The sequence below is a fragment of the Lepeophtheirus salmonis genome, chromosome 8, assembly GCF_016086655.4.
Source record: "Lepeophtheirus salmonis chromosome 8, UVic_Lsal_1.4, whole genome shotgun sequence".
Lineage (NCBI taxonomy): Eukaryota > Metazoa > Arthropoda > Copepoda > Siphonostomatoida > Caligidae > Lepeophtheirus > Lepeophtheirus salmonis.
In genome coordinates this window covers 8,511,388-8,533,682 of record NC_052138.2, presented here as the reverse complement: position 1 = coordinate 8,533,682, position 22,295 = coordinate 8,511,388, and the positions used below count along the sequence as shown (strand labels likewise).

General features: G+C 35.9%; 5 protein-coding genes across 5 annotated transcripts; 1 reads left to right on the top strand and 4 right to left on the bottom strand.

The window, feature by feature from the left end:
- Positions 1–97: 97 nt before the first annotated feature.
- LOC121122559 (uncharacterized) lies at positions 98–2,820 on the bottom strand. Its single transcript, XM_040717586.2, has 2 exons — positions 1,030–2,820; positions 98–977 (listed from the first exon to the last, which is right to left on the bottom strand). Exons 1-2 carry the CDS (start codon positions 2,780–2,782, stop codon positions 313–315), a joined length of 2,418 nt encoding a protein of 805 aa, XP_040573520.1. The 5' UTR covers positions 2,783–2,820; the 3' UTR covers positions 98–312.
- A 68-nt stretch (positions 2,821–2,888) lies between these two features.
- On the bottom strand, positions 2,889–4,335 carry Dhps (Deoxyhypusine synthase). Its single transcript, XM_040717588.2, is given in 6 exon segments — positions 2,889–3,063; positions 3,128–3,357; positions 3,417–3,737; positions 3,798–3,864; positions 3,866–4,078; positions 4,138–4,335. Coding segments are annotated over 6 exon segments (1,104 nt in total). The 3' UTR covers positions 2,889–2,988.
- Positions 4,336–4,467: 132 nt separating this feature from the next.
- On the top strand, positions 4,468–7,326 carry xit (ALG6/ALG8 family glucosyltransferase xit). The gene is made up of 3 exons (XM_040717587.2): positions 4,468–6,311; positions 6,375–6,823; positions 6,887–7,326. Exons 1-3 carry the CDS (start codon positions 5,705–5,707, stop codon positions 7,256–7,258), a joined length of 1,428 nt encoding a protein of 475 aa, XP_040573521.1. The 5' UTR covers positions 4,468–5,704; the 3' UTR covers positions 7,259–7,326.
- On the bottom strand, positions 7,178–9,214 carry Art8 (Arginine methyltransferase 8). Its single transcript, XM_040717589.2, has 3 exons — positions 8,495–9,214; positions 8,180–8,416; positions 7,178–8,122 (listed from the first exon to the last, which is right to left on the bottom strand). Exons 1-3 carry the CDS (start codon positions 8,549–8,551, stop codon positions 7,340–7,342), a joined length of 1,077 nt encoding a protein of 358 aa, XP_040573523.1. The 5' UTR covers positions 8,552–9,214; the 3' UTR covers positions 7,178–7,339.
- Positions 8,791–9,153, bottom strand: ND-B14.5B (NADH dehydrogenase (ubiquinone) B14.5 B subunit). The gene has a single exon (XM_040717596.2). The coding sequence runs from the start codon at positions 9,151–9,153 to the stop codon at positions 8,791–8,793; it is 363 nt and encodes a 120-aa protein (XP_040573530.1).
- Positions 9,215–22,295: the final 13,081 nt, after the last annotated feature.

Here is a 22,295-nt window from a genome sequence, read left to right as displayed (position 1 = left end):
AGTACAAGGTTAAAGTAGCAGGTAGGACTGCACGCAATATGAAACTTATATCACTCAGTGAAGGGATTCGTAAAACGCTTATTTACTAGGTTCTTATAGGAAAATGAATAATAATATATTTTTGATTATAAATATATAATAATTATTCTGACATAAACATTGTGAAGGAAAATATTTATAATAACAATCGATGAAGGTTGATTAATATAATATAAAAAAATTATATCTATACATAACATCGATATAGATAACGATATAAACAGAAAAATTTGAAAGATTTTGTGTATATAGAAAAACAGCCTTGACATTACTTTAGAGAGGCATACACATCAATTCTTCAAGTATGTCGACCAATGTATTGTTTTCATTCACATAATACAAATAAACTGTAAGCCTTCCATCATTTTCTTTACAATAAACTTTTGCAAAAATAGTTCGACTTGAAATCAGTTCAAAAAAATTTTGGGTCCTGAGGTTTGTATCGTTATTAAAAGGAATTATATTCTTAATAGGGAATCCACATTCAATGGCTTGGAATGGGAATTGTAGAAATCGAGGGTCAATTGAACAAATTTGACTCCTGGGAACATAATTTTTCTCTCCATAGTCTACGTAAAAGACAGTAGCCATGTTCTGATCGTCGTCAACGTTAATTACTCGAGCACGGTACCAGTAGTTATCCTTGGAATGTTTGGCAACCACGACATCACCCAAAAATAAGGGATTCGAATTTTGTTTAACTTTTTTTCTCTCGTATATGTTGTTGAGTTCTTTATTTAATTCAGATATTTTGGATATTTCCTGTGTGTTAAACGAAGGTGACTGAATATCATAGGGTCCAAAAGGCAAAATTATATAAAAATGAGAAAGAGATATGATTGTTGTCACTTGTGCAACTACTAAACTATCGATTTGGGGAAGTTCAAGCTCTTCCAATTGATCGTATGTAACATCTTGACCTGCAAAAGCCTTTGGATCTATATGTATATAAATAGATTAATCACACAATATTATTATTTAATATATTACCGTCTAAAGCACAATGAAGAAACTGGCATTTGTTTCCCTGGGGACAATGCCTTCTTGACCGATAGAACTTACAAATGGGATCTGCTTCCTTTCCATTGGGTCCAATGGTATACTTTTGATCTAACACACAATCTATATTGTCAGATCTATATGCGAGTGTATTATTCTGCTCCTCATAATCTTTTTTTGCTGGGTCCCATGTTGAAATATCACTTTTTATTGTAAAACATGAATTTGGGGATACAAACTCAAAGTATCCGAATCCTCTCTCTTTAAGTATACATTGGAAAGGAATGCCATTCTCACTAAGGGGAGAAATGAGGTAAACCCGGTCCCGAGGGTGCAGATTCGCATCTTCGAGTTCAATATACACAGATTCTGTTTTTTCATTAAAAAGATTCACGAAAACTTCAAGACCTTCCTTGGAAAAAGTTTGTGGAGATAGTCCATGAGGATGGTAGAGTTTACAAGCTTTTATTAGAGGCGGATACTTTAAGAATTCTCGGTTTAATTTTCGTAGAGCTAATGGTTCAATTTCTAATAATTCACCACTATCAACCAAAAATACTTTATCACCACGAATCTCACCTCGATTCCAAGATTCATATTCATAAACAGCAACAGGGCTATAATCTACCAAATAGAGCTCCTCATATTCATCACTATTGTTGTAGTAATCTTGTATTTCTTCATAAAATTCCGGATATTGAATCGAGTGATCGTTAAAAAAGATGGAATAAAACTTTTCCGGTCCTGGGCCTCCCGTATAATAAATGTTAATCTTACTACCGCGTATAAGCTCAGTATTCTCTGAATAATTATAGCAATCCATCAATTTTGGAATAGTGCTTTGGATAGGTAGATACTCTTGACCTCGCTCTGGTTCCTTTGTAGGATTTTGGGTCTCATTAGAGATGGCAAGTGTTTTTGACATTGCTTTGGAAAGTTCTTCGATAGATTTGGTTTGATTATTCAGGGATGGAGGGTTAGAAAAGGAATCTGAGGATTGAGATCCTGAGATGGAGCCAGTTTCTTGAGCTTTGTTAGATCTAGACATGAGTTCTTCAAAAGAGGAATATTCAGACTCTTGTTGTTTAGAGTTGTCGTGGAGGCAGTTTTCCTTGGACAAATCAAACTCATCAAAACACGCTAGGATCCAATTTTCCACTTTTTCAGAAACAACACGGGGTGATGTTTCATGAGCTAAAACGGAACAAAAGAGAGAAGAGAGAAGCTGTATCCGGAGACACACAGAGTAGAAGCCATTTTGAGGAAAGAACTGAGCTTCTATTGGTAAACCTACGCCCAACCATGTATGGAAATTTTCACGTACGCTCGGTGCGCACAATGTACCACGAAATTCTTCCAAATCCTTCATGCAACATGGAATAGCATAAGGAGGTACAGATGTAACACCTGAATTAATTGACATTATCTTATCTATTGACTGAACCTCCACATTGCCATAATCAATGAGTCTGATCATATAAAGATCTTCGTTCAGTTTCTCTAAAATTTCTCCCCTATAATATTGGCTATCTTGATCCCACTTGACTCCGTATATGTAACCAATACAAGGTTCATCTTCTAACAAGTTTACTAATGATTGTCTCATTTGGGATTCGATGAGACGAACAGATTCAGAGTCCGATGTTTTCCGCACATAAAAATCCCAAGGAATTCCATCACAAAAGCAAATCCATTGGAACTCTCCTTCTTTAATATCACGAACGGACATTCTTTCTTCTTTCATTCTCGTGGCAGTATCTTTAAAGTAGTTATGTGCAAGTACTTTTGAGTATTTAAGTTATAACATCTCCCACGTGTATTATTAAGTAAATAAAAATGCCCCAGAGGTATTTAATTAGGTATTTATATATATTTTTCCTCGTTTTGATTACAATTATGAAGAATTATTAGAAACTTATAAGCATACGAATTATATTTATTAACTAGAGATTAGAGTTTTAAATGAGTTCTCACAAATGTTTCCGCCATCAGTAGAGGAAAAATCAGAGTTGCTTCTCCATAGATCTATATAAAACAGAAATAATAATATCTAGGACTGTTAGTTTCACAATCATAGAGGACAACCTACTTTAACTGGCTTGGCATCCATCCTAATCTTGCCCCAAGAGATAGCTTCATCTGGACGAGCTCCTGAGTCTGATCCATCAAACTCGTTAGCCACATTCAAAAAAACACTAAAATTAGCCCCGTTTCTCATGAGATTGGAATTGCATATGTGATGTTTGATGAGCCCACCGCCCACTATTATCATGCCAGTATTGACAGCCTTCACACTCATATCATTGATCGATCTTAAATCTGTTTCATTAAAAGTTATTGGTATCTATGTAAGGGTAAAACTATCATTATGGGTTTACCTTGAAGTATGTCTACAACAAGGCCGGGTTTTTTAATGGAATGAAAGTAAAGCATGTCTCCGATGGAACCATCTGTTAATGCTGGACTAAAAACTGGAATGTTGTTCTTAGCAGCCCAATAATAAATAGACTTTGGATCATTGATTTCAAGACCTAAACGATGAATAATCCGAGATGGAGTCCAAACTATACCTTTCTCTTTCTGATCTAATAGCATTTGGTCAAAAATAGGCATGATCCAATCCTCAAATTTACAATAATTATCATTTGGAACGAGGAGATTTCCAATTCGATTGATGCCCTTTTTTCGTAAGGTTTTGCCTAAGTCAAAATAGATTATAAAATGATGAGGATTAAGACTGAAATGGTCTTTTCTCTCACCATCCAAAGAAAAATCCCCTATATAAGTTGGAGCCAAACACTTAATAAAATCTTCTTCGATGCCCCCCTGCACTTGCCACAATAACATCTACCATAGAATGCTCCACTAAATACCGAATGCATTCTCGGACACCGCAAGACGCCATGTTTGAAGTATAACCTAGAAAAATAGTACAATTTCGTCGGGGTCTAGGATCCCATTTGTAGTTCTCGTCAATCCTGGGAACAGACTGCACGTCCGCCTCTTTTTCTTCCGGCATCTTTTCATTACGACAAGTAATCTATAGGTGGTACAAAATGTGAGTTTATAATATCAAATGATGGAGACAAAATATGTTACCATGTTATTAATAACATCCACACCCAAACCAAAATTGGTTGCCTGGAAACCAGAGGATTTATAGGATTGAAGAAGCGCATGATAGTCCAAGCCTTTGTTAAAATCATAGCCCTCAACTTCTTGAGAGTCTTTTGGCATGGGCTCACTCTTGAGGAGAACAATTTCCTCTGTTGTTCTCGTATCTATACCGGTGTTCATCTTGAATTCAAAATATTCACAGTTGTAATAAATAAATTGACCACTTGGGCACTGATAATATAAATAATATATTATGAAAATAAATATTGTGTCGAAAAATAAGGAAAATATAAGCAACTGTTAAGCCACTTTTTGTACACGACATATTATTATATAGTCCTTGTAAAACCTAATAAGCCGCGAATTTCAAGCAAGTAATTCAAAATAAACTCTCTAAATAGAAGTTAGAACCTACTTACACAATTAAATGTCCATTTGCTCTCATCTCTTAACTTTAATTAATTAAAGTCTATCCCTCAGTCAAGTATTGTTCAAATAAAGTGAATCATAAAAATTACTTTATTTAATTATACAAATGCAAAATCAAATCATTCATAACATCTAGTTGTGCACTAGATATTAATATATGTATTTATATCTATACGTGAACATATTATTTGTGATTTAATTGATGAAGACAAGTCGCGCCGAGTTGAACCCGGCCCCTGTCAAATAACAAATGGTAAGAATGAATGAAAATGTGAATATTTGACGTCACACTTTGACGTCATTTCCATCCGTGAGTCGAATTTGAACGAAATGTCAACAACAGAAGGGGCTCCAACTGCTGCCGAACGCCGTCAACAAGCCATCCGAGCCAAAATCCTTCGAAATAAGGACAACCGATTGGGCCATGTGCTGGGAAATGTTTCTCGAGACGAAATCAATACTGGGACTGGAAACGAGGAACTTGAACCTGTGAGGATGAGGGCAACTCCATTACGGAGAATACAGGACGAAGCGGTGACTCCTGTGCCTCTCTCCACTCCTCCTCCTTCAATCTTTAATTTATCCGGGAACAACCAGGTGGCTCCTGGGGTTGAAGCTCCAACTGTAAATGAGAGACTCATCTGCTGTGGCTGGCTCCTCTCCGGACTCTTGACTCGACTGCTCCTCCATTTCTTTCCCAATCTCAATGCCTTCATCATTTTCTCTATCACTGCCTTTTCTGTTCAAACACTACGCCTCATTGACTTAAGGGCTTCTTCCAATTCCAATGTATCCCTTCTTCGTCTCGCAGGTCTCATTTTCCTTGACTCCAGAACCAATGATAAAGTTTGCTCTTTCATTCAAATCATGCGTAATGTTATAAAGGCCTTTTCCATCTTTCTTTTTGCATTCATCCTTATGGACTCGATTTTAGATTAATTAATATTGTTTGAACAAGTTTTTGTTTCCTTCCTTTAGTTTTTTTTGTAAATTATGTTCGTTGTGAAAATATAAACGGAATCTCAAATATGTTAATTTGATCCCATAATTTTAATAGTATCATTTTAATTTATCTCTCATTTTACAATTATTTATTTATTATTATTACAGTTCAGCTCCAATGTTTTGGGAAGTAACCATTGCACTATCATGTGTCAAAATATTATTTTTACACACATATCATTCTACTGACTTCGAAGTTCATCGAAATTGGCTTGCTGTTACACACTCTTTACCTATACAACAATGGTATACAGACTCCTGCTCTGAATGGACCCTAGATTATCCTCCATTTTTTGCCTATTTTGAATGGGTTCTCTCTCATTTTGCCTATGCCTTTGATCCGGAGATGCTTCGAATAAAAAATCATTACTATGCCTCTAACGAAACAGTTCTTTTTCAAAGAGGATCCGTCATTTTTACGGATTTTGTATTTGCAATGGGTGTTAAACGTTGTGGAGGAGAATATCTTGGGATATTAGCGAACGCCGGACTTCTTCTTGTGGATCATATTCATTTTCAATATAATGGATTCCTCTTTGGACTTCTCTTCTTATCCATGGGATATGCTAAAAATGAACAACTTCTGGCATCAGGTTTCTGGTTTGCGGTTTTATGCAATTTTAAACACATTTTTGCTTATACTGCACCAGCCTATGTGGTTTACCTTTTTGGGACATACTGCTTTCAATCGGGTCATTTCAAGCTTGACAAACTACTCATTTTAGGTAGATATATATTTTTTAAATACAATAGTTTTATCCAATGCTATGTTTAATCTTATGATGTAGGTTTGACTGTGATATCCGTTTGTGTGATGTCCTTTGGTCCCTTTATATACTTTGGTCAATTTGCCACTGTTCTTCTAAGGCTATTTCCATTTAAAAGAGGACTTGTCCATGCTTATTGGGCCCCTAACTTCTGGGCTTTGTATAACTTTTTAGATAAAACAATATCTGTAATTTTGAGGGTACCTACAAAGGCTTCAATGACTGGTGGTCTTGTTCAAGAGTATAGTCACACCACTCTTCCTTCCATACCCCCTAGTGTCACTTTGATTGCTACTTTAATATTTATGATGCCCTGCTTATGGAAACTTTGGAAGAATGTTAATCACAATAGATTCCTTGGTGCAATTGTATTATGCTCATGGAGTTCATTTTTATTTGGATGGCATGTTCATGAAAAAGCCATACTTTTAATCATATTGCCACTTGCTTTATTAGCCTACAGTGATCGGGTAATGTAAATAATCCTGTTTATAATTATTAAACTATAATAATAGTTAATTTTTAAATTATAGAGCTATTCCAAAATTTACTTCATCACGTCCGTTGTGGGTCATTTCTCCCTGTTCCCGCTTCTATTTGAGTCAAGAGAAATATGGATAAAACTACTAGTTTTCCTCTGTCACGCTGCATATACATATAATTCTCTTTTTAGCACTAGTGATAAAATTGGCAAAAGAGCTGCAATCAAGAATTCACTTTCTCCTCTAGAAAAACTTTACCTCTTAGGTTTAGCTCTTGTCTTTATCTTTAAATCCTTAATCTTTCATAACTTCCCTTCTCTTAGTAAATACGAATTTCTACCCTTAATGTTTTACTCTGTTTATTGTGGGGTTGGAATTACATATTCTTGGGTTTTAATGAACAATCAGTATTTATTATCATAATAGTTATGTATTATGTCTTGTTATTCGTTGCTTTTTATAAAATTAATAAAAACGAAATATATTTTTTATATTTTTGAAATATTAAATTGAATCATCATCATCCTCGCCATTTAATGCGTTTAAAAGCGTCAATGCACTGTCACATCGATACGAGTGGCAATGGCATGGAACAGGATGCAATTCATCATTGGACTCATCGAGGAGCTCAAGTTCTATCACATATTGCCTTGGATTCTCTTTAGACTGATCCAAGAAGAGGTCAAACAGAATTTTATCACCTATTTTAAGCTCCTTATTCACCTCGAGAGGTATGATGGTTTGTTTCCAATGTGTGGATGGAGATGAGGGTCCAGTTGAGAGCGTTGATGAGTGAATAGTAATAGATTCATCCGTGGAGGCAGCATCAAACGTAACATCGAACCATAGAACTACTGAATTAAAACTCCCATCTTGAGAAAGAGTGAAGAGTTCCCGTAAAGAAATTTCGTTGACATTCTCTTCTGAGACCCAGTTCAAGTTTAATTTCGTCACAGCCTTGGGCTCACTCAACAAATTAGAGTCCTCTATATATAAGATCTCTGGTTTCATTCTAACATTTTCAACCATAGGACTCATATTAAACCCGTACACATCATTCCAGTAGTCTTTAGCCTCTCTGAGAAGGGGGAGGGAGGAAGGAGCAATATAGAGAATTGCTGAGCTGGGGAAGACAAAACCATCATTCTCCGTATCCAAATGTTTGTCTCTCGCCTTAATAAAAGAATTGAGCATGGACTCGTGAAATAAATAAAATCCCATCCATTCACTAATCATTATATCTACTTTTTCAGGAATCTCGACATCCTCTGCACGACCTGCCACAATCTTTAATACAAATTGTTTTTAAGAAAAGTTGTAAAACATAATAATATGACTGCACACCTGAATCACACCCCCATAGCCATTCAATTCAACTATCTTCTTAAGAGGATCACTAATCGAACTGGCTTCAACTGCATAGACCCTTTTGGCACCGGCTTTAGCCGCAAAAAGTGATAGAATACCCGAGCCAGCGCCTACGTCCATCACTACCTTGTCCTTGAAAAGGGAGGCATTATTAAGAATAGCATCTCTGTAGGCCTCTGTCCTGGGTTTATCCTCTAGCATAAGCTTATGGATCTTGAATTATAATGATTAAAAAAATATATATGATATGAATGGAATGAAAAACTAAAGTGAGAGTGAGCCGTATAGTACCTCAATGTCTTCATAACTACGAAAGTAATTCCTATTACAAGAGTCTTCGTCTGTCATCTGGAAAAGAAACAATTAAAATGACTGGATTTGGGTCTAGTTAGTACTAATTATTGATTTATCATTCATATCTTGCTTCTTTGTTATATTTAACTTGTAAGAGTCTATTCACTTCCAAACTACTACATAATTAAAGTGTATTATGTTCATTCAATAATTTTAAAACAAATAAGGCAATCTAAAAGAGTGGAAATTCAAAATGGTAGTTCATAGTAATTAAAGAGCTTATATGTTATTATTTATCGTCGAATGGGCCACGCCAAAAGAACACTGGGGTCACTGTACGTCTTTCGCTCTGGCTCAGGGAAAAGTTCCGGGTGTTTGAGAAGATAATCTTTCAACACTGCTTCTTTTTCTGCTGATTTATAACCAACATAATCTCTAATGAAGGTCCCGAAAAAGGCCCCGAAGAGAGTTGCACCGATGGCATGATGTCCTCTCGCGTAGTAGGGACGATGATTGATCACATTATTATAAGCCACGCATCCAAAGCCAGCTAGAGCACTTCCCAAACTTATTCCATAATGACGCCACATGGGCACGGTTTCAATTCCTTCATCGTCGAGGATATCCAAAGCCCATTTTACTCTGGGATCAGCCATTTTACTTTATTCATACAAATAATAAAATGATAGCCAATAGAAATAGCTAGATTTCATCGACATTAAAAAAAATAATGGGGAATTGAATTAGCAGCTGCATATAAGTAGGCCGTAAGTGGAAGGTATTTTTTTAAATGTTTTCCCAAACCTCTTATGATGGATCAACTTGAACTTTAAATAATAGTCATATAGGCTAGGGGAGCCTGGGTAGCGTTGTCTTGCTTTTTATCCTAGATTAATTCACATGTTAAGTTATCCATGGTTGTTATTAATTCAATCTAGTTCAGTCTTAGGGCTGATCCTTGAGACTGTCGATTTTAGGAAAAAATGGCAAGATAAAAAAAAGGAAAAGTGTCTAAATGGAAAAAATGGCAAGATTCTTTGAAACTGATAGGAGTAATAAGAGAAAAGAAAAATAAAAAAACACGACAGTGGTTCCAATGGAAGGAGTGCTAATCACTTAATTCTCCGTTATTAATTACAATATCATTAGATACGATGTACTATTCATATTGGACAAGACTCTTGGATTGACGGGCAAGCATTTGCAAAATCCTAGGCAAGAGCAGCGATTTCCACTTCGTTATGATGTGTCAGAAGAAGAGGTGGTTGGCTGTGGAGCGACAAACCACTAAGAGGATTGGGACAGGTAGTCAAAAGTGGAGTCGTTGGAGAGTGGGAGGAAAACTGTAAAGCTCAGTACAGTTGGAGAAATCTGAAATTGCAATAGAACGATGGGGTTCGTCTCTTCATAAACCTTCCTTCTTGTCCAAAGAAAACGAAACAAGCTGCATTACGTAGTTATCTAAAGGACTCAAATTCTCAAAGTTGTTTATCTAAGACTGTGAGTTCATACTTCCAATGTATCAAGCCAAGTATGAGAACCATAAAAGGGACTTATAGGCTCTTTCAACGAATTTTTAAGTGTAATTTTCTAGTATGACACTACGATATTTGAATATGTAACTAGGTTTGTAATAAATAATAATGGTCTTCAGTGACATTTATCAAAGAATATGAATATTATAACTCTATGTATTCATTCATTCCAATTCCGAATGAGAATACAGCTCCAACTTCTTTAACTTTTAAAACAAATATTAATGTAAATTTCTTTGTCAATGTTGCTTCCATCAATTAATTTATTTATTGAATAAATGTAAATACATATCTTATGACGATGAAAAGGCTCTAAAAAATTTATTCGAAACTCATGTAATTATCTAATTTGGTTAATTTAGGTACGTACAGTTAGAGCCAACTCTATGAGAAGGTTTCAGGCTCTCAAAGATTTCAGGTACCTTATATTTCTCTTAACTATATTGTATCTTAAAAGTTTGGCATTTGTGGAACTGTTGTGTCTATTTAACTCAGGTTTACCTTTCAATTATACAATCAGATAAATACAATATTTTTTATTTCTTTTCATCATGGTGGTTATTATTCCACTTCTGGTAATCATAAATACACTTATATTTTTTCAAAGACCCTTGAATAGTTCGTTTTATGAATAAAATATATATCACCAAATTAGTAATTTCAATCGTTATTTTCGGTTTATGGATGTTTAAAAAATGCGTAACTTTCAAGTAATTTAGATCTTTTTCCATGGGAAAAAATTAATAAAAATTACATCTATCAATTTGTGATAAAATAAATATGTTTACTAAGGATTATCACAGCGTGAATATGATATGTATATTAGTTATTATTTTAATGTTGAAACATATCAAACATAATAAACACAAACAATTGGATAAATGAAGCGACACATTTTTAATTTAGAAGTGTTTTTCATATGCTTAGATTGATCTTCATTAATTAAAGACAGAAATACTTTCATGTTCTCTAAAAATACTGCAAAAGAAGGGATCCAAGATACTTTATCCGCAACAGGAGATGCTTGAATTTCAATTTCTACGGGAATTATGCCAGATTGAAACTTTATCCGAAGAAGAAAACCAAGCGAAGCCGTAAAAGAGAAGAGTTGACTCCTTCATTGGGTGGATAATCTTATCAATCCATATATAACAATTGAATAGATTAAATAATTGAAACTATGAAGGGCTGTTTAAGAAGAGCTTAGAATTTATATATTTCAAATATAGGGTTATTTATTACGGGGTAAATATATATGATTATATGATATTGAAATCGTATATAATAAGATAATTTTGTTATGTGTTTGCTTGTACAGTCCCATAAAATGTAAGATCACTCAAAAAATAAAAACAAAAATTTTTAAAGATGCATATTTTTTGAATAGGGCTTTTAAAAAAAAAAATATGGAATAATTTTCTATGATAAGGAATATCATAGAAAGATGAATAACTTCAAAAAGTCTTAAGAAAAGAGTGTCGTTATTCATCATTTTTCACCCAAAAATAAGAAAATATCTCGAGTTCAATACAAGATCAATTAAACCACTTTATTAATAAACAAAATACACTTCAACATAAACTTAATTAATTGTACTTTTATTTGTAAAATTTTTAAGAAATTCTTCCCTTGTTTTAGACATCAAATCGGTTATTGTAACCAGCACCTGACAGGAACTGGGATACAGTCTTAAGCCCTACCACATAGCTTTCGCATCAGCGCCTCAGTTTGGGCCTCGTGGAGGAAGGAAGAGAACCATGGTCACTTACAAGAAGTGAAGTGTGTGTCCGTGTCTGGGACCACATCATTCAAAGTGGATTTAATCCTATGAAGTTCTGGTTCTCCGTTGTTCCTACTCTCCCGTTCACATCATTGGGTTATGAATGTGCAATGGTTTCTCTTCTGGATCATCCAGAGTTGGATGAGGGTACCTCGAGTGAGATCGATATGTCTCCCAGGGACGAGCAGGGTGCTCGTGTCCCTAAAACCTCTATAAGGGTGAACGATATGTCTCCCAGGGACGAGCAGGGTGCTCGTGTCCCTAAAACCTCTATAAGGGTGAACTATATTTCTCCCAGGAATGGGCAGTGTGCTCTCGTTCCTGAAACCTCTATGAGGAGTAGTGTTCTCCTTTCACCTGTGCAAGCGCTGAGAGCACGGCACGTCTATGGAGATAAAATTTATATTTACAAGAGCATATGGTTTGTCCGCGCCTGGTTATGGATGGAGCGGATCAATAAGCTTCTATTCATGGAGCGGAACCTGTTTAAGCACCGGCATGGATTTGGTGCTTGGGGGGGTGCTGTAATGTATTAGTGTTTTCTTCCCCCTTGTTCTCTTCTCTTATTTTCTTGTAATATATATATGTGTTAAAGTACAGTCGTTTTAAGTATAAATAGTCGTGTATTTTATGTATATACCAGAGTAGGTTTTTGTATTAATAAGATTACAGATGTTCTCATAAATAACCGTTGTATTATTTCCTTCTCCTCACTTCTCTCGGTCGTCCTGGATCTCTCCACCTTTAAATAGTTTGTGTCTCCTCACCTTCGTCAAGACGCAACAATGTCTAATGATATTGTAATTAATAACGGAAAATTAAGTGATTAGCACTCCTTCCATTGGAACCACTGTCGTGTTTTTTTATTTTTCTTTTCTCTTATTACTCCTATCAGTTTCAAAGAATCTTGCCATTTTTTCCATTTAGACGCTTTTCCTTTTTTTTATCTTGCCATTTTTTCCTTGACATTTTGTCCGTTGCCATTTTTTCCTGACACCCTTTGTGACAGATATCATTATTAAAATTATACTGCTAGACTTGCTTGCTAATACGTTTGAACTTTCAAAATTGGGATAAATAATTAATAAGAATACTAATGTATTGCAGGTTACAGACAACTTTTTTTTGAAATTTATACTCACGGGAATTTGAACAATTTTCACATCCCAAGTTATTACGTGAAAGATATTACTACTCAGGAGTGTCCACAGAATTTTTTTCCCCACAACGAATGACTTTATTTTTAGAAAAGAAATCCTAAAATTTTATTTTCCTCGATTAACTTTTTTTTTTAGAAAAAAGTTCTTCAAAAATTTTTTTATATACAGGAAAGTCGATTATTTTTTTCTTAATGTTCCATAGAAGGTAATTTTTAAAATTTCTCCATTGGGGGGGGGCGAGCTACAACCCCTCCCTGCTACTCTTATTAATTACTTTGCAGTAGTACCCGGCATTACTCGGAGTAATTAGGGATTGACGAAGAGACACACCTTGCTATACAAAAATAGATTGCCTCATAATTATAGATAACTCCTTAAGAAATAATATGTGTTACTCTATGTTTTTTATGAGCATAATCACACGTAGTTACTCAATACTTAGATGTTCTCTACTGAAGAAGGAAAGACTTTTGATAACTGCTGATGAAATTAATATGTTTTTGGGAATGTTAAAAAAAAACAGAAACCGAAAACCAATATGGTATCCTTGTAATATCCCAAAATACACTCCGGCCCACAGGTTGTACATGTGAAGTGCTGGACCTCGAGGCAGTTAAAATACACCGCCGCCGGATTTCTATGCACCAAGTAACCCTTCTAACATTCTATAATATATCCTGGCCCACAGGTTGTATAGGTGAACTAATGAGCCCCTAAGGCAAGTTGAATTTATCCGCCACCACTTCCCTGAGCATCAAGGTACCCTTCTAATATCCTAAAATATATCCTAGCCCACAGGCTGTACAGGTGAAGTGCTGGGCCCCAAGGCAGTTTAAGCTCCACCACCGCCACGTTTCTAAGCACTATTCAAATTTTGCACAACCCACCTAGTTTAGTTTAGTCTAGTTTAGGTTACGTGGTTTGGAAAAAAATTGAGCGAAATATTCTAACAGGATATAATATGCACTGGCTGTGTAGGTGAACCTCCCCCCCTCATATGACTGAGGTCTTGCGACGGGTCTCACAATAAGTATATGTATAAATCTTCGAAATTTATTTGATAATAACAGTATTTTTTATTTAAAATTTTATACAACTTGCGTAGTGTCATTATGTAAAACTAGAAAAGTTGCTGGAAAAGATATTGAAGAAGCTTATTCTCATGGATTTCATCTTCTTGTACTCTTTACTTTCAGATTAAACTTAAATATGAAGTACTTCGTTCACGAAATTGTAACTTGTAAGTACTCATAGATAACATGAGTTAGTTACAATTACCCCCTCTTAGACCCAAGATCTATTGAATAGTTATTCAAAATGCCTGAATAATATACTCTAAGTTAAAAAAAATGAGTCAACCAAGGACATTTATATCCATGAAATAACGTTGGTGATAAAAGTTTTTGGGAATTTGATCAAGTATTTAAAAATAATGCCTGGCAAGATTGCATAGAATGGACGACACCATTATTAAGATAATTGGTGAGCACAATCATGCTGGGGATGTGGCTCGGGTGCTCGTCAATAAGATTGTTAATTTGGCTAAAGATAGTGCAACAACTTCACAAACATCTACCCACTCTAAAGCCACCGAAGCATTCCCAGGAGTACCAATAGCTGTTGTTGGTCAGCTCCTCAATTTTCAAAATCTAAGTAGATCTATACGTAACGGCCGAAGAATCTAAAATCAGGCTCCTCCAAATCCGTCATCTCTAATGAAATTGTAAATTCAGTACAATATACTCTAACTCATTCTGTAGAATAATTTCTTCTTCACGACGATAAAGATGGATATGGGAGACTAATTATTTTTTGAACGTTTAAAAATCTTCAACTTTTGTGCCAGTCTTCGACTTGGTACGCGGATGGAACCTTTAAAGTTGTGCCCTTATTATTTCACCAACTTTATACCATTCATGGCTTGGTGAATGAGAATGTGTACCTTTAGTGTACATCTTAATGGCGTAAAAATCTGGAATGAGTTACACAAGACTTGTGAGCAAATTTAAGGAGTGGGAGCCGAGTATAGCCCCTCTTCAAATAATGACTGATTTCGAACGTCAGCCATAAATTCATTTGCCAACGTTTTCCCCAATTTTTCCCAAAAGGGATGTTTTTTTCATATTTCTTAGTGCCTTTTTAACGGTATAAAGTCAAATGGCCTTCAATCCATTTATGAAAATTATCCCAATTTTGCCTAGAAAATGCGAATGCTCGCATCTCTAGCTTTTGTTCCCCCAAGGCTTGTAGAGCAATACTTCGAGCATCTGAATACCTATAATGATTACCCAGAGGAATCGCTGTCAGTTCTGAACGATTTAGAAGATACATGGATTGGTAGGCCGACAGGTAACATTACACGACGGCTCCCTCGCTTCAGTCATGCCCTTTGGAATTGTTATGATACAGCTAGGGAGGGTGGATCGAAAACAAACAACTCGTGCGAAGGATGACATTGCTCTTTTAATGATCTAGTGCGAGCCTCTCACCCCACTATTTGGAAGTTTTTTGACATTCTCAGGGGATGAAAAATTCCTACAAAAAAAGAAAAAAATATAAAGACACTGCTTTCAGGTTCCAAAGAATAGTCAATGGTTTCGATAATCAAGGCAATATATTAGACTTTTTGAGAGTTATTCCCCACAATTTAATTTTTTAGGTATATTTATTATTTCTTTTTTACACAAAATTTTTGTTTTGTTTGTGTTTACATTTTATATTTATAGATATTTATTCTTTGAGAAAATAAATATTCTTTGGTTTCAAATATGAATATATATTTATCTTTTTTTGTTCAATGTTTATGTGATATATGATGTTAAATATGAATTGATACGGTGATGTACGAGGGTAGCCTGAAAAGTTTCGATCTCAACGTGAAGATTATTGCAGCACTCATGAATAAAATTTAGTGACATCTATCTAGCATCTTTTGATAGTTACCCAATAGTTTAAAGGCATTTTGAATAGGTCTTGGGTCCAAGAGGTGGTAATTGTAACTAACTTATATTATCTATGAGTACTTAGAAGTTACAATCTCGTGAACAAAGTACTTCTTATTTAGGATTAATCAGAAAATCAAAAGTACAACAAGATGAAATCCATAAAAATAATCCTCTTTAATATCTTTTCCAGTAACTTTTCTAGCTTTACAAAATGGTGGAACTACGCAAGTGGTCTAGATTTTTAAATTAAAGATATGTATCTATTCGTGCCCGTTTATTTGAGAAACATTTATTTCAGCAAGGGGCATCTTAGCAACATTCATTTGAGCAAGTATTCATTTGGACAAGCTTCATTTCAGCGACATTTTCATATAATAGTAAAAATTATGAAACAAATTATATCATTATTAAGCGTAATCACTCATCACCCACAAGAGCGGTGTTCAAAATCAAATTAAGGAAGTCTGGAAGGAGCAACTGAGGTTCTTATTGAATTTCGTCTCAACTCCGTAAGCCTATTTGGAGGGATGAATTTACAAAAAATATTGAGTGGGATGCCATTCAAACACTTCGATCTATGGCTCCTCTTGGAGTAGGATCTTTAAAAAAGGATGTGCATTCTCCGATCATTTTCGTTGTCTAATGTTATGATAGTAAACCTTTAATTTGTGAGACATTTTTGACTTGATTCTAAACTATATTACTTGTTTATTGTTAACTTTAGGAGTAGGGATACCATCCTCCTGGAAAATGTCTCTTGATGTGTCAGACAACATTTCCCTCTTCAAAGGAGTTACAGTTTCTTCAGTAAGAGACAAATCTGACATCAGAGACTTGCTGAAGATCTCTGTTACTTAGTACTCTGATGTCGCAGTTGGGTTTCGTGGAATCAGGTGAAGATCTGACACTGACTGGTGGCTGATAAGGGCCTAAAGCTGAATTTTCAGAGGAAATTTCACAGTTGGAGTGGGCTCCACATCCCCCTGATCTCTTTCCCAAACCCGATCTGTTTGGGGATTTGGGGCATGAAAAAGCTCAAATGGACTTTCATCACTGAAGAGGATACATTTTCAGTCATCTGCAGTCCAGTGTTTCCTCTCACGACATAATTTGGTTTTCTGAAAGTTTGGGGTGCAGACGAGGTTTGTTTGGCAAAGCATTCAAAGAATGCCTCAGGTAGTTGTGGATAGATTACTTGGATAGCCCTTTGAAGTCAATCTTGCTGCAGGTCTCCTTGTAGATTGCTCTTTTTGGTCATAGCTTTAGAAATCACCAGTTTGGGAACTTTGCTAATTTTTTTCTTCCTTCCCCGACCCTTCTGATTTGCAAGGGTTTTTCCATCCTTCATTTTCTTACACCAATTCTCAATGGTCCTGAGAGAAATTTGTAACATTTGAGCAACGTCTCTCTGGCTTGATTTACCCTCTATTATGCCAACAGCCTTGGCCCTGGTCTCCAAAGAGTGCTTTCTCACCACTTCGGATATTGAATTTCAACTAACATCCTGTGGTGTTTTCTGAGCCCTTTTATACTGATGTATGATGCAATCATCGAAAATTGTTGCATCAGAAAAGTTCAATATTGCCTAATGATTGTATCAGCCATATTTCATTTTATTCCGACCAAAAACAATTTGTTTTTACTATAAAACGGATATTTTTAATACCACCGTCAATTTTTGGACATACCGTAAATAGCCGTGTATTATATATATATATATATCAGAGTAGTGTATTATGTATTAATAAGAATATACGTGTTCCTATTAAACAATCCTTGCCTTATTCCTCCACGTCTCTTCCCTTCGTTTCTCTCGGTCGTCCTGGATTCCTTTATATAAATTGCTTGTGTCTCTTCAACCTCGTCAAGACACAATAGATACAACTTTTATCTTAGGGAGTTCCTGTCTGAAACAAAGCTCCGTAGTAAAAGCGTTAGTATACCCATGTCATATCTTATGCATTTTAGAAATTTTTGTATCCGTCATCAGAGCTAAAAAATTATCTCTGTAATTAAGAAGATCATTCAACAAAAAAACCTGGCATTTTCTGGAGAGAAGCGGGAATTTCTATCAAGGCGCCTTTTAATGGAGCGTACCCACCTATGGGTAGTTCAAGAGTATAAAATATTTTCTGTGTTAAGGAGAGAGCACCAATATTTGAGTTTACATAAATTACATATTATTGAATGTACCCCGTAGTTGGAATATTGGAGATTAAAACAATCAGAAGATAAAGTAGAGTCCCAAAAGTCCTCTCTTCTTAAACATTTCATAATCCATTCTGCTAAAAGATATTTACAAAAGCTTCTGAAATCTATTGCTCCAATCCCATCTAGACTTTTGGGAGTAGTGGTTCTTTTTATCGAGATATTCCGTTTTCGTTGAAGGTCTAGGAACTTCATCAATGTACCATCTATCTCTGAGAGCAGATTTCGATGTCATTCATACATATACGTAGAAGATGAGTTACCTTTGGAACTATATATGAGTTCCAGATTTCTACTCGCTCCCATCTATGAAAGTTAAGAAATTTAATTAGATTTGTACTTTTCTTTATTCGGGAAATAATCTCCTACTTATTGTTTCCATTGAATCTTTCCCAGTAACAACTCCAAGCACCTTGATCCATGATTTAGCATTCGGGAATATATTGAGTTGATGTCATTATTTTTTTAAATCATCTCGGCTTTTTCTATATTATTTTTTAGACCTGACAAAATCTCGAACCATGACAGAAGCCTACATATTTCAATGATGGATACCATCGTTAAAACTCTTCCAGCCGCTATGATTGTTGATGTATCATCTGCATAAGAATAAATGGATTCACGAAGACTTATTTTTTTTCTTTTCAATACTTCGTTATCCTCATTTGTAAAAATAAGGGACCCACAGCAACTATAAAAAGAATTCCTGCTATGGGATCTCCTTGCCTGCCTCCACGTACTACCTATAAAGGTCTTAATACCGGGCCGTGCAGAATTATTTACCGATTTTTGTTCAGAACATATCGCGGACAATAATGACATTTGAATGACTTGAGAAACAATTTTTTCATACATTTTTAGAATAATAAAATAGTTTGTGATCAAATTTAATCAATGTAGCCACCATTTGACTCAATGACACTGGTCAGGCGGCGTCTGAAGCTGCCACAGACTTGCTGGATGTAATCGGCGTCCATGGAGGCCCAGGCCTTGTTAACAGCAGCCTTTAAGGCATTTATGTTGTTGTGTCGTTTTTTGCAGGCCTTGGTCTCCACGTGCGCCTAGATAGGGAAGTCTAGTGGGTTAAGATGTGGGCTCTGAGGGGGCCAGTAGTCCTTAGCCAAAAGTTCATGTTGTCCTTGAGCCACTCCTGAGCTTTCTTGGAAGCGTGGGTGGGTGCTCCATCTTGTTGAAAACCCCAAGGAGAGTTGCCGACAATGAATTTGATCCATGGAAGGACCTTGGACGCCAGAATCTTCACATAATCCTCCACTGTTAATCTGAGCCAGTGGGGAATCATACCGGCTTCATGGCCTTCCCGTTGGATCTCCAAACATCTCCAAAGCTCACAACACGGTCATGTTGCCTGTTGAAAACAGGATCGACCGTAAAAGTTTTCTCATCTGAAAAAATGATGATGCGTCCAGATGAGCTCTTGATATCATTCAAGATTTTCTTGGCACGCTCAAGTCTGACTTCTCGCTGACGTTCAGTTAGCAGAGGGCGTTCAGTACGCCTCAGGGACTTTCCTCCAGCCCTTTTCAATGCCCTTGAAACAGTTGATCTCGACGTTCCCATCTTTCTGGCCATGTCGGCAATGGACCTGTTGGGAGTCCTCTTGAACACTGCCTTTACTTGCCTTGTTGAGACAGTGGGCTTCCTGCCAGCCCCAGGGGAATGCTTGAGATCACCCCCAGCCTCCAAGCGCTTGGAAACGTTGTAAATTGTCTTCAACGAGGCCACAACCTGTTCCTTAATGTTGTTATGAGGCACTCCCGCTCGGAGGAGGGCTGCAATTTCGATCCTCTTTGTTTCCTGATTGGACATGGTCTCACGTGTGGAAGTTGTTACGCTCTCACAGGAAGGATTTTTGTTTATTTTAACAGTAAAAATACGAAACAATCAGATTGGTTGCCACAAAACCTCTTAAAAAGTATATTTACATCATCGGTAAATAATTTTGCACGGCCCGGTATATGTTCTGACCCATAACTTGTATTGGAGTTTACAAGCACTGTAGCAACAGCTCTTATCATGAATTCTCCAAATCCTTTAGGTATTCTTATAATCTGAGTATGCGAGACACAGTCAAAAGCCTTTTCAAAGTCAATGGTCAATATAGTAAAATTGGCAAAATTATCAAAAGCAGGTTATAAGTTGCAACAATGTCTTCTGTTCTTTGAACAGCAATAAATCCTCGCTGGGAATTATATACTGTATCTTGCAGTGTCTTAAGAGTCTTTCCACAATTACATGTGAAAATACTTTGTACAAAGTGTTTTGAAGTGTGAATTGACCTCAAATTCTTAATGAACCTTATATCGGTTCCTTTTTTGGGCATTGTAATAAGTAGAATATCGTTTATATATGATGGAAGGAACCAATCATCAGTATCCACTCAAGTAGTTGCTTTAGAATCGGTGCAAGATCATAAGCATAAAGTTGATATATTTCAAAATCAAAGCCTCATAAGCCAGGAGATTTACCTTTTTTCCCCCGCCTTCTTATTGCATCTACAATTTCTTTATCTGGGAAGTGTTTTTCAGTTTGTGGAACAGATAATGGTATACATTCTGGAGGTTCAGCACGAATATAATCGGCAATGCTGGCATTATTCAATTCAAACTTTTTTCACTTCTTAGTCAACATACAGTCTCGGAATCTGTACAATTCTTGGTTATACTTAACCACATAATCAGTGTTAAAATTCACTCTTTTCTCATATGTTTATGATAAGGGAACTTTATCACCGGATAGCATCCTTTTCTAAATTGTTATATCGATCTTTTCTTAACTTCTGATTTTATATCACGATAATTGTCTTTCAAGAGACCACTAATCAATTGCCTACTCCCATTATCTTCTCCTACCTAAATAAGATTTATGAGTTTTGCTTTTTCTTCACAGCATTCCTACAGCTGTATCTTATAGCAATTTTTTAAAGATGCTTTCGGACATATTGACTGGTCTATTGGAAAAACGGAGCAAGTTAAAACATATTTAAATACCAGTGGGTTATAGCTCCCATCCATTAAAAAAAAACTTCCTTGTAAAAAAAAACCCTACCGACGCCCAAGGTGACTATATATAAAGATGAGGTAACTAGGATCTTATAAGCCAGTCTGGATTGTATTAGCTGACGTAGTGACGTCACTGACAGTTCAGATAATTTCATTGAAGTGCACTAATTTGGATCTTTTTATCAAAAATGGCATCATCTCCAGGTTTAAAGGGCGTTTTTGCCATGGTTTGCTGTCCCAGTCCACGGGATGCCAAGTATTTTGTATTTCCTCGGAAAAAGACTGATGCTCCAGCGTCTTTAGATCTCAGTGTGAAGGAGAAAAGACACAATTAATATTAAGAATGCCATAATTTGTGATAGGCATTTATATCCAATGATTTTGAGCGGAGTCTCCAGGTTGAGCTTCTTGACTTAAAGGCTAGGAAGAAATTAAAAAGTTATGCAGCCCCCTCACTCTATATTCCCTTTGCTTCTCCCAGTTCAGCTGAAACCAAATCCTACAGAGATATTAGTAAGGAAACTCACGAAAGGAAAGAGCATGTAAAACAACTATTGAAAGCAAGTAAGGTCAAGGAAACAAGTATGCACTCGGAAACAGAGACTGATAATGAATGGCTCATGGAAATTTGTTGCGGGATCACTGAGTCCCAACAAGAGCCTTTGACCAAGATGCAAAGCACACAGATTCAACTCTACAAATTCGAAAAAGAATTCCAGGTTGATGAAGCAAATGGGCCTTTTTTTTGGTAGACAAATGCAAAAATTGCAAAACAAACTTTCTTTGACGAAAAGAGAACTGTGTCGATACAAAACCAAGTGCAAGTTACAAAACTCAAATAAGTTTAAACAAAATTTAATAAGGGACACCGTAGAAAAGAGCCACTCCAAAATCCAAGTAAGAATTAGTCTCTAAGGGAGGCCTTACGATCCCCTCGAGTGAGTTTTTGAAATTTTGTCATTGTTTGAAAAAAAAATTCATAGCTTTTCATAGTAACCATGAAGACACAATTGACAAAACCCGAACGTATTTGAAAGGGTGTATTATCATCTAATTGAATTATATCCTAACTAGCCGAAAGAAGTCCTCATCTCCTTTGTTAAAACAAGGACAAGAACTAGAATAAATAACCCTAATAAAAAGCTTAAAC

Coding starts and splice junctions, on each gene's coding strand:
- LOC121122559 (XM_040717586.2), bottom strand. CDS start 2,782: ATGAAAGAAGAAAGAATGTCCGTTCGTGATATTAAAGAAGGAGAGTTC. Junction 978..1,029: donor TCTTCATTGTGCTTTAGACG/GTAATATATTAA, acceptor ATATACATATAG/ATCCAAAGGCTTTTGCAGGT.
- xit (XM_040717587.2), top strand. CDS start 5,705: ATGTTTTGGGAAGTAACCATTGCACTATCATGTGTCAAAATATTATTT. Junction 6,312..6,374: donor TGACAAACTACTCATTTTAG/GTAGATATATAT, acceptor CTTATGATGTAG/GTTTGACTGTGATATCCGTT. Junction 6,824..6,886: donor TATTAGCCTACAGTGATCGG/GTAATGTAAATA, acceptor TTTAAATTATAG/AGCTATTCCAAAATTTACTT.
- Art8 (XM_040717589.2), bottom strand. CDS start 8,551: ATGACAGACGAAGACTCTTGTAATAGGAATTACTTTCGTAGTTATGAA. Junction 8,417..8,494: donor GTAGTTATGAAGACATTGAG/GTACTATACGGC, acceptor TTATAATTCAAG/ATCCATAAGCTTATGCTAGA. Junction 8,123..8,179: donor GCTATGGGGGTGTGATTCAG/GTGTGCAGTCAT, acceptor TTTGTATTAAAG/ATTGTGGCAGGTCGTGCAGA.
- ND-B14.5B (XM_040717596.2), bottom strand. CDS start 9,153: ATGGCTGATCCCAGAGTAAAATGGGCTTTGGATATCCTCGACGATGAA.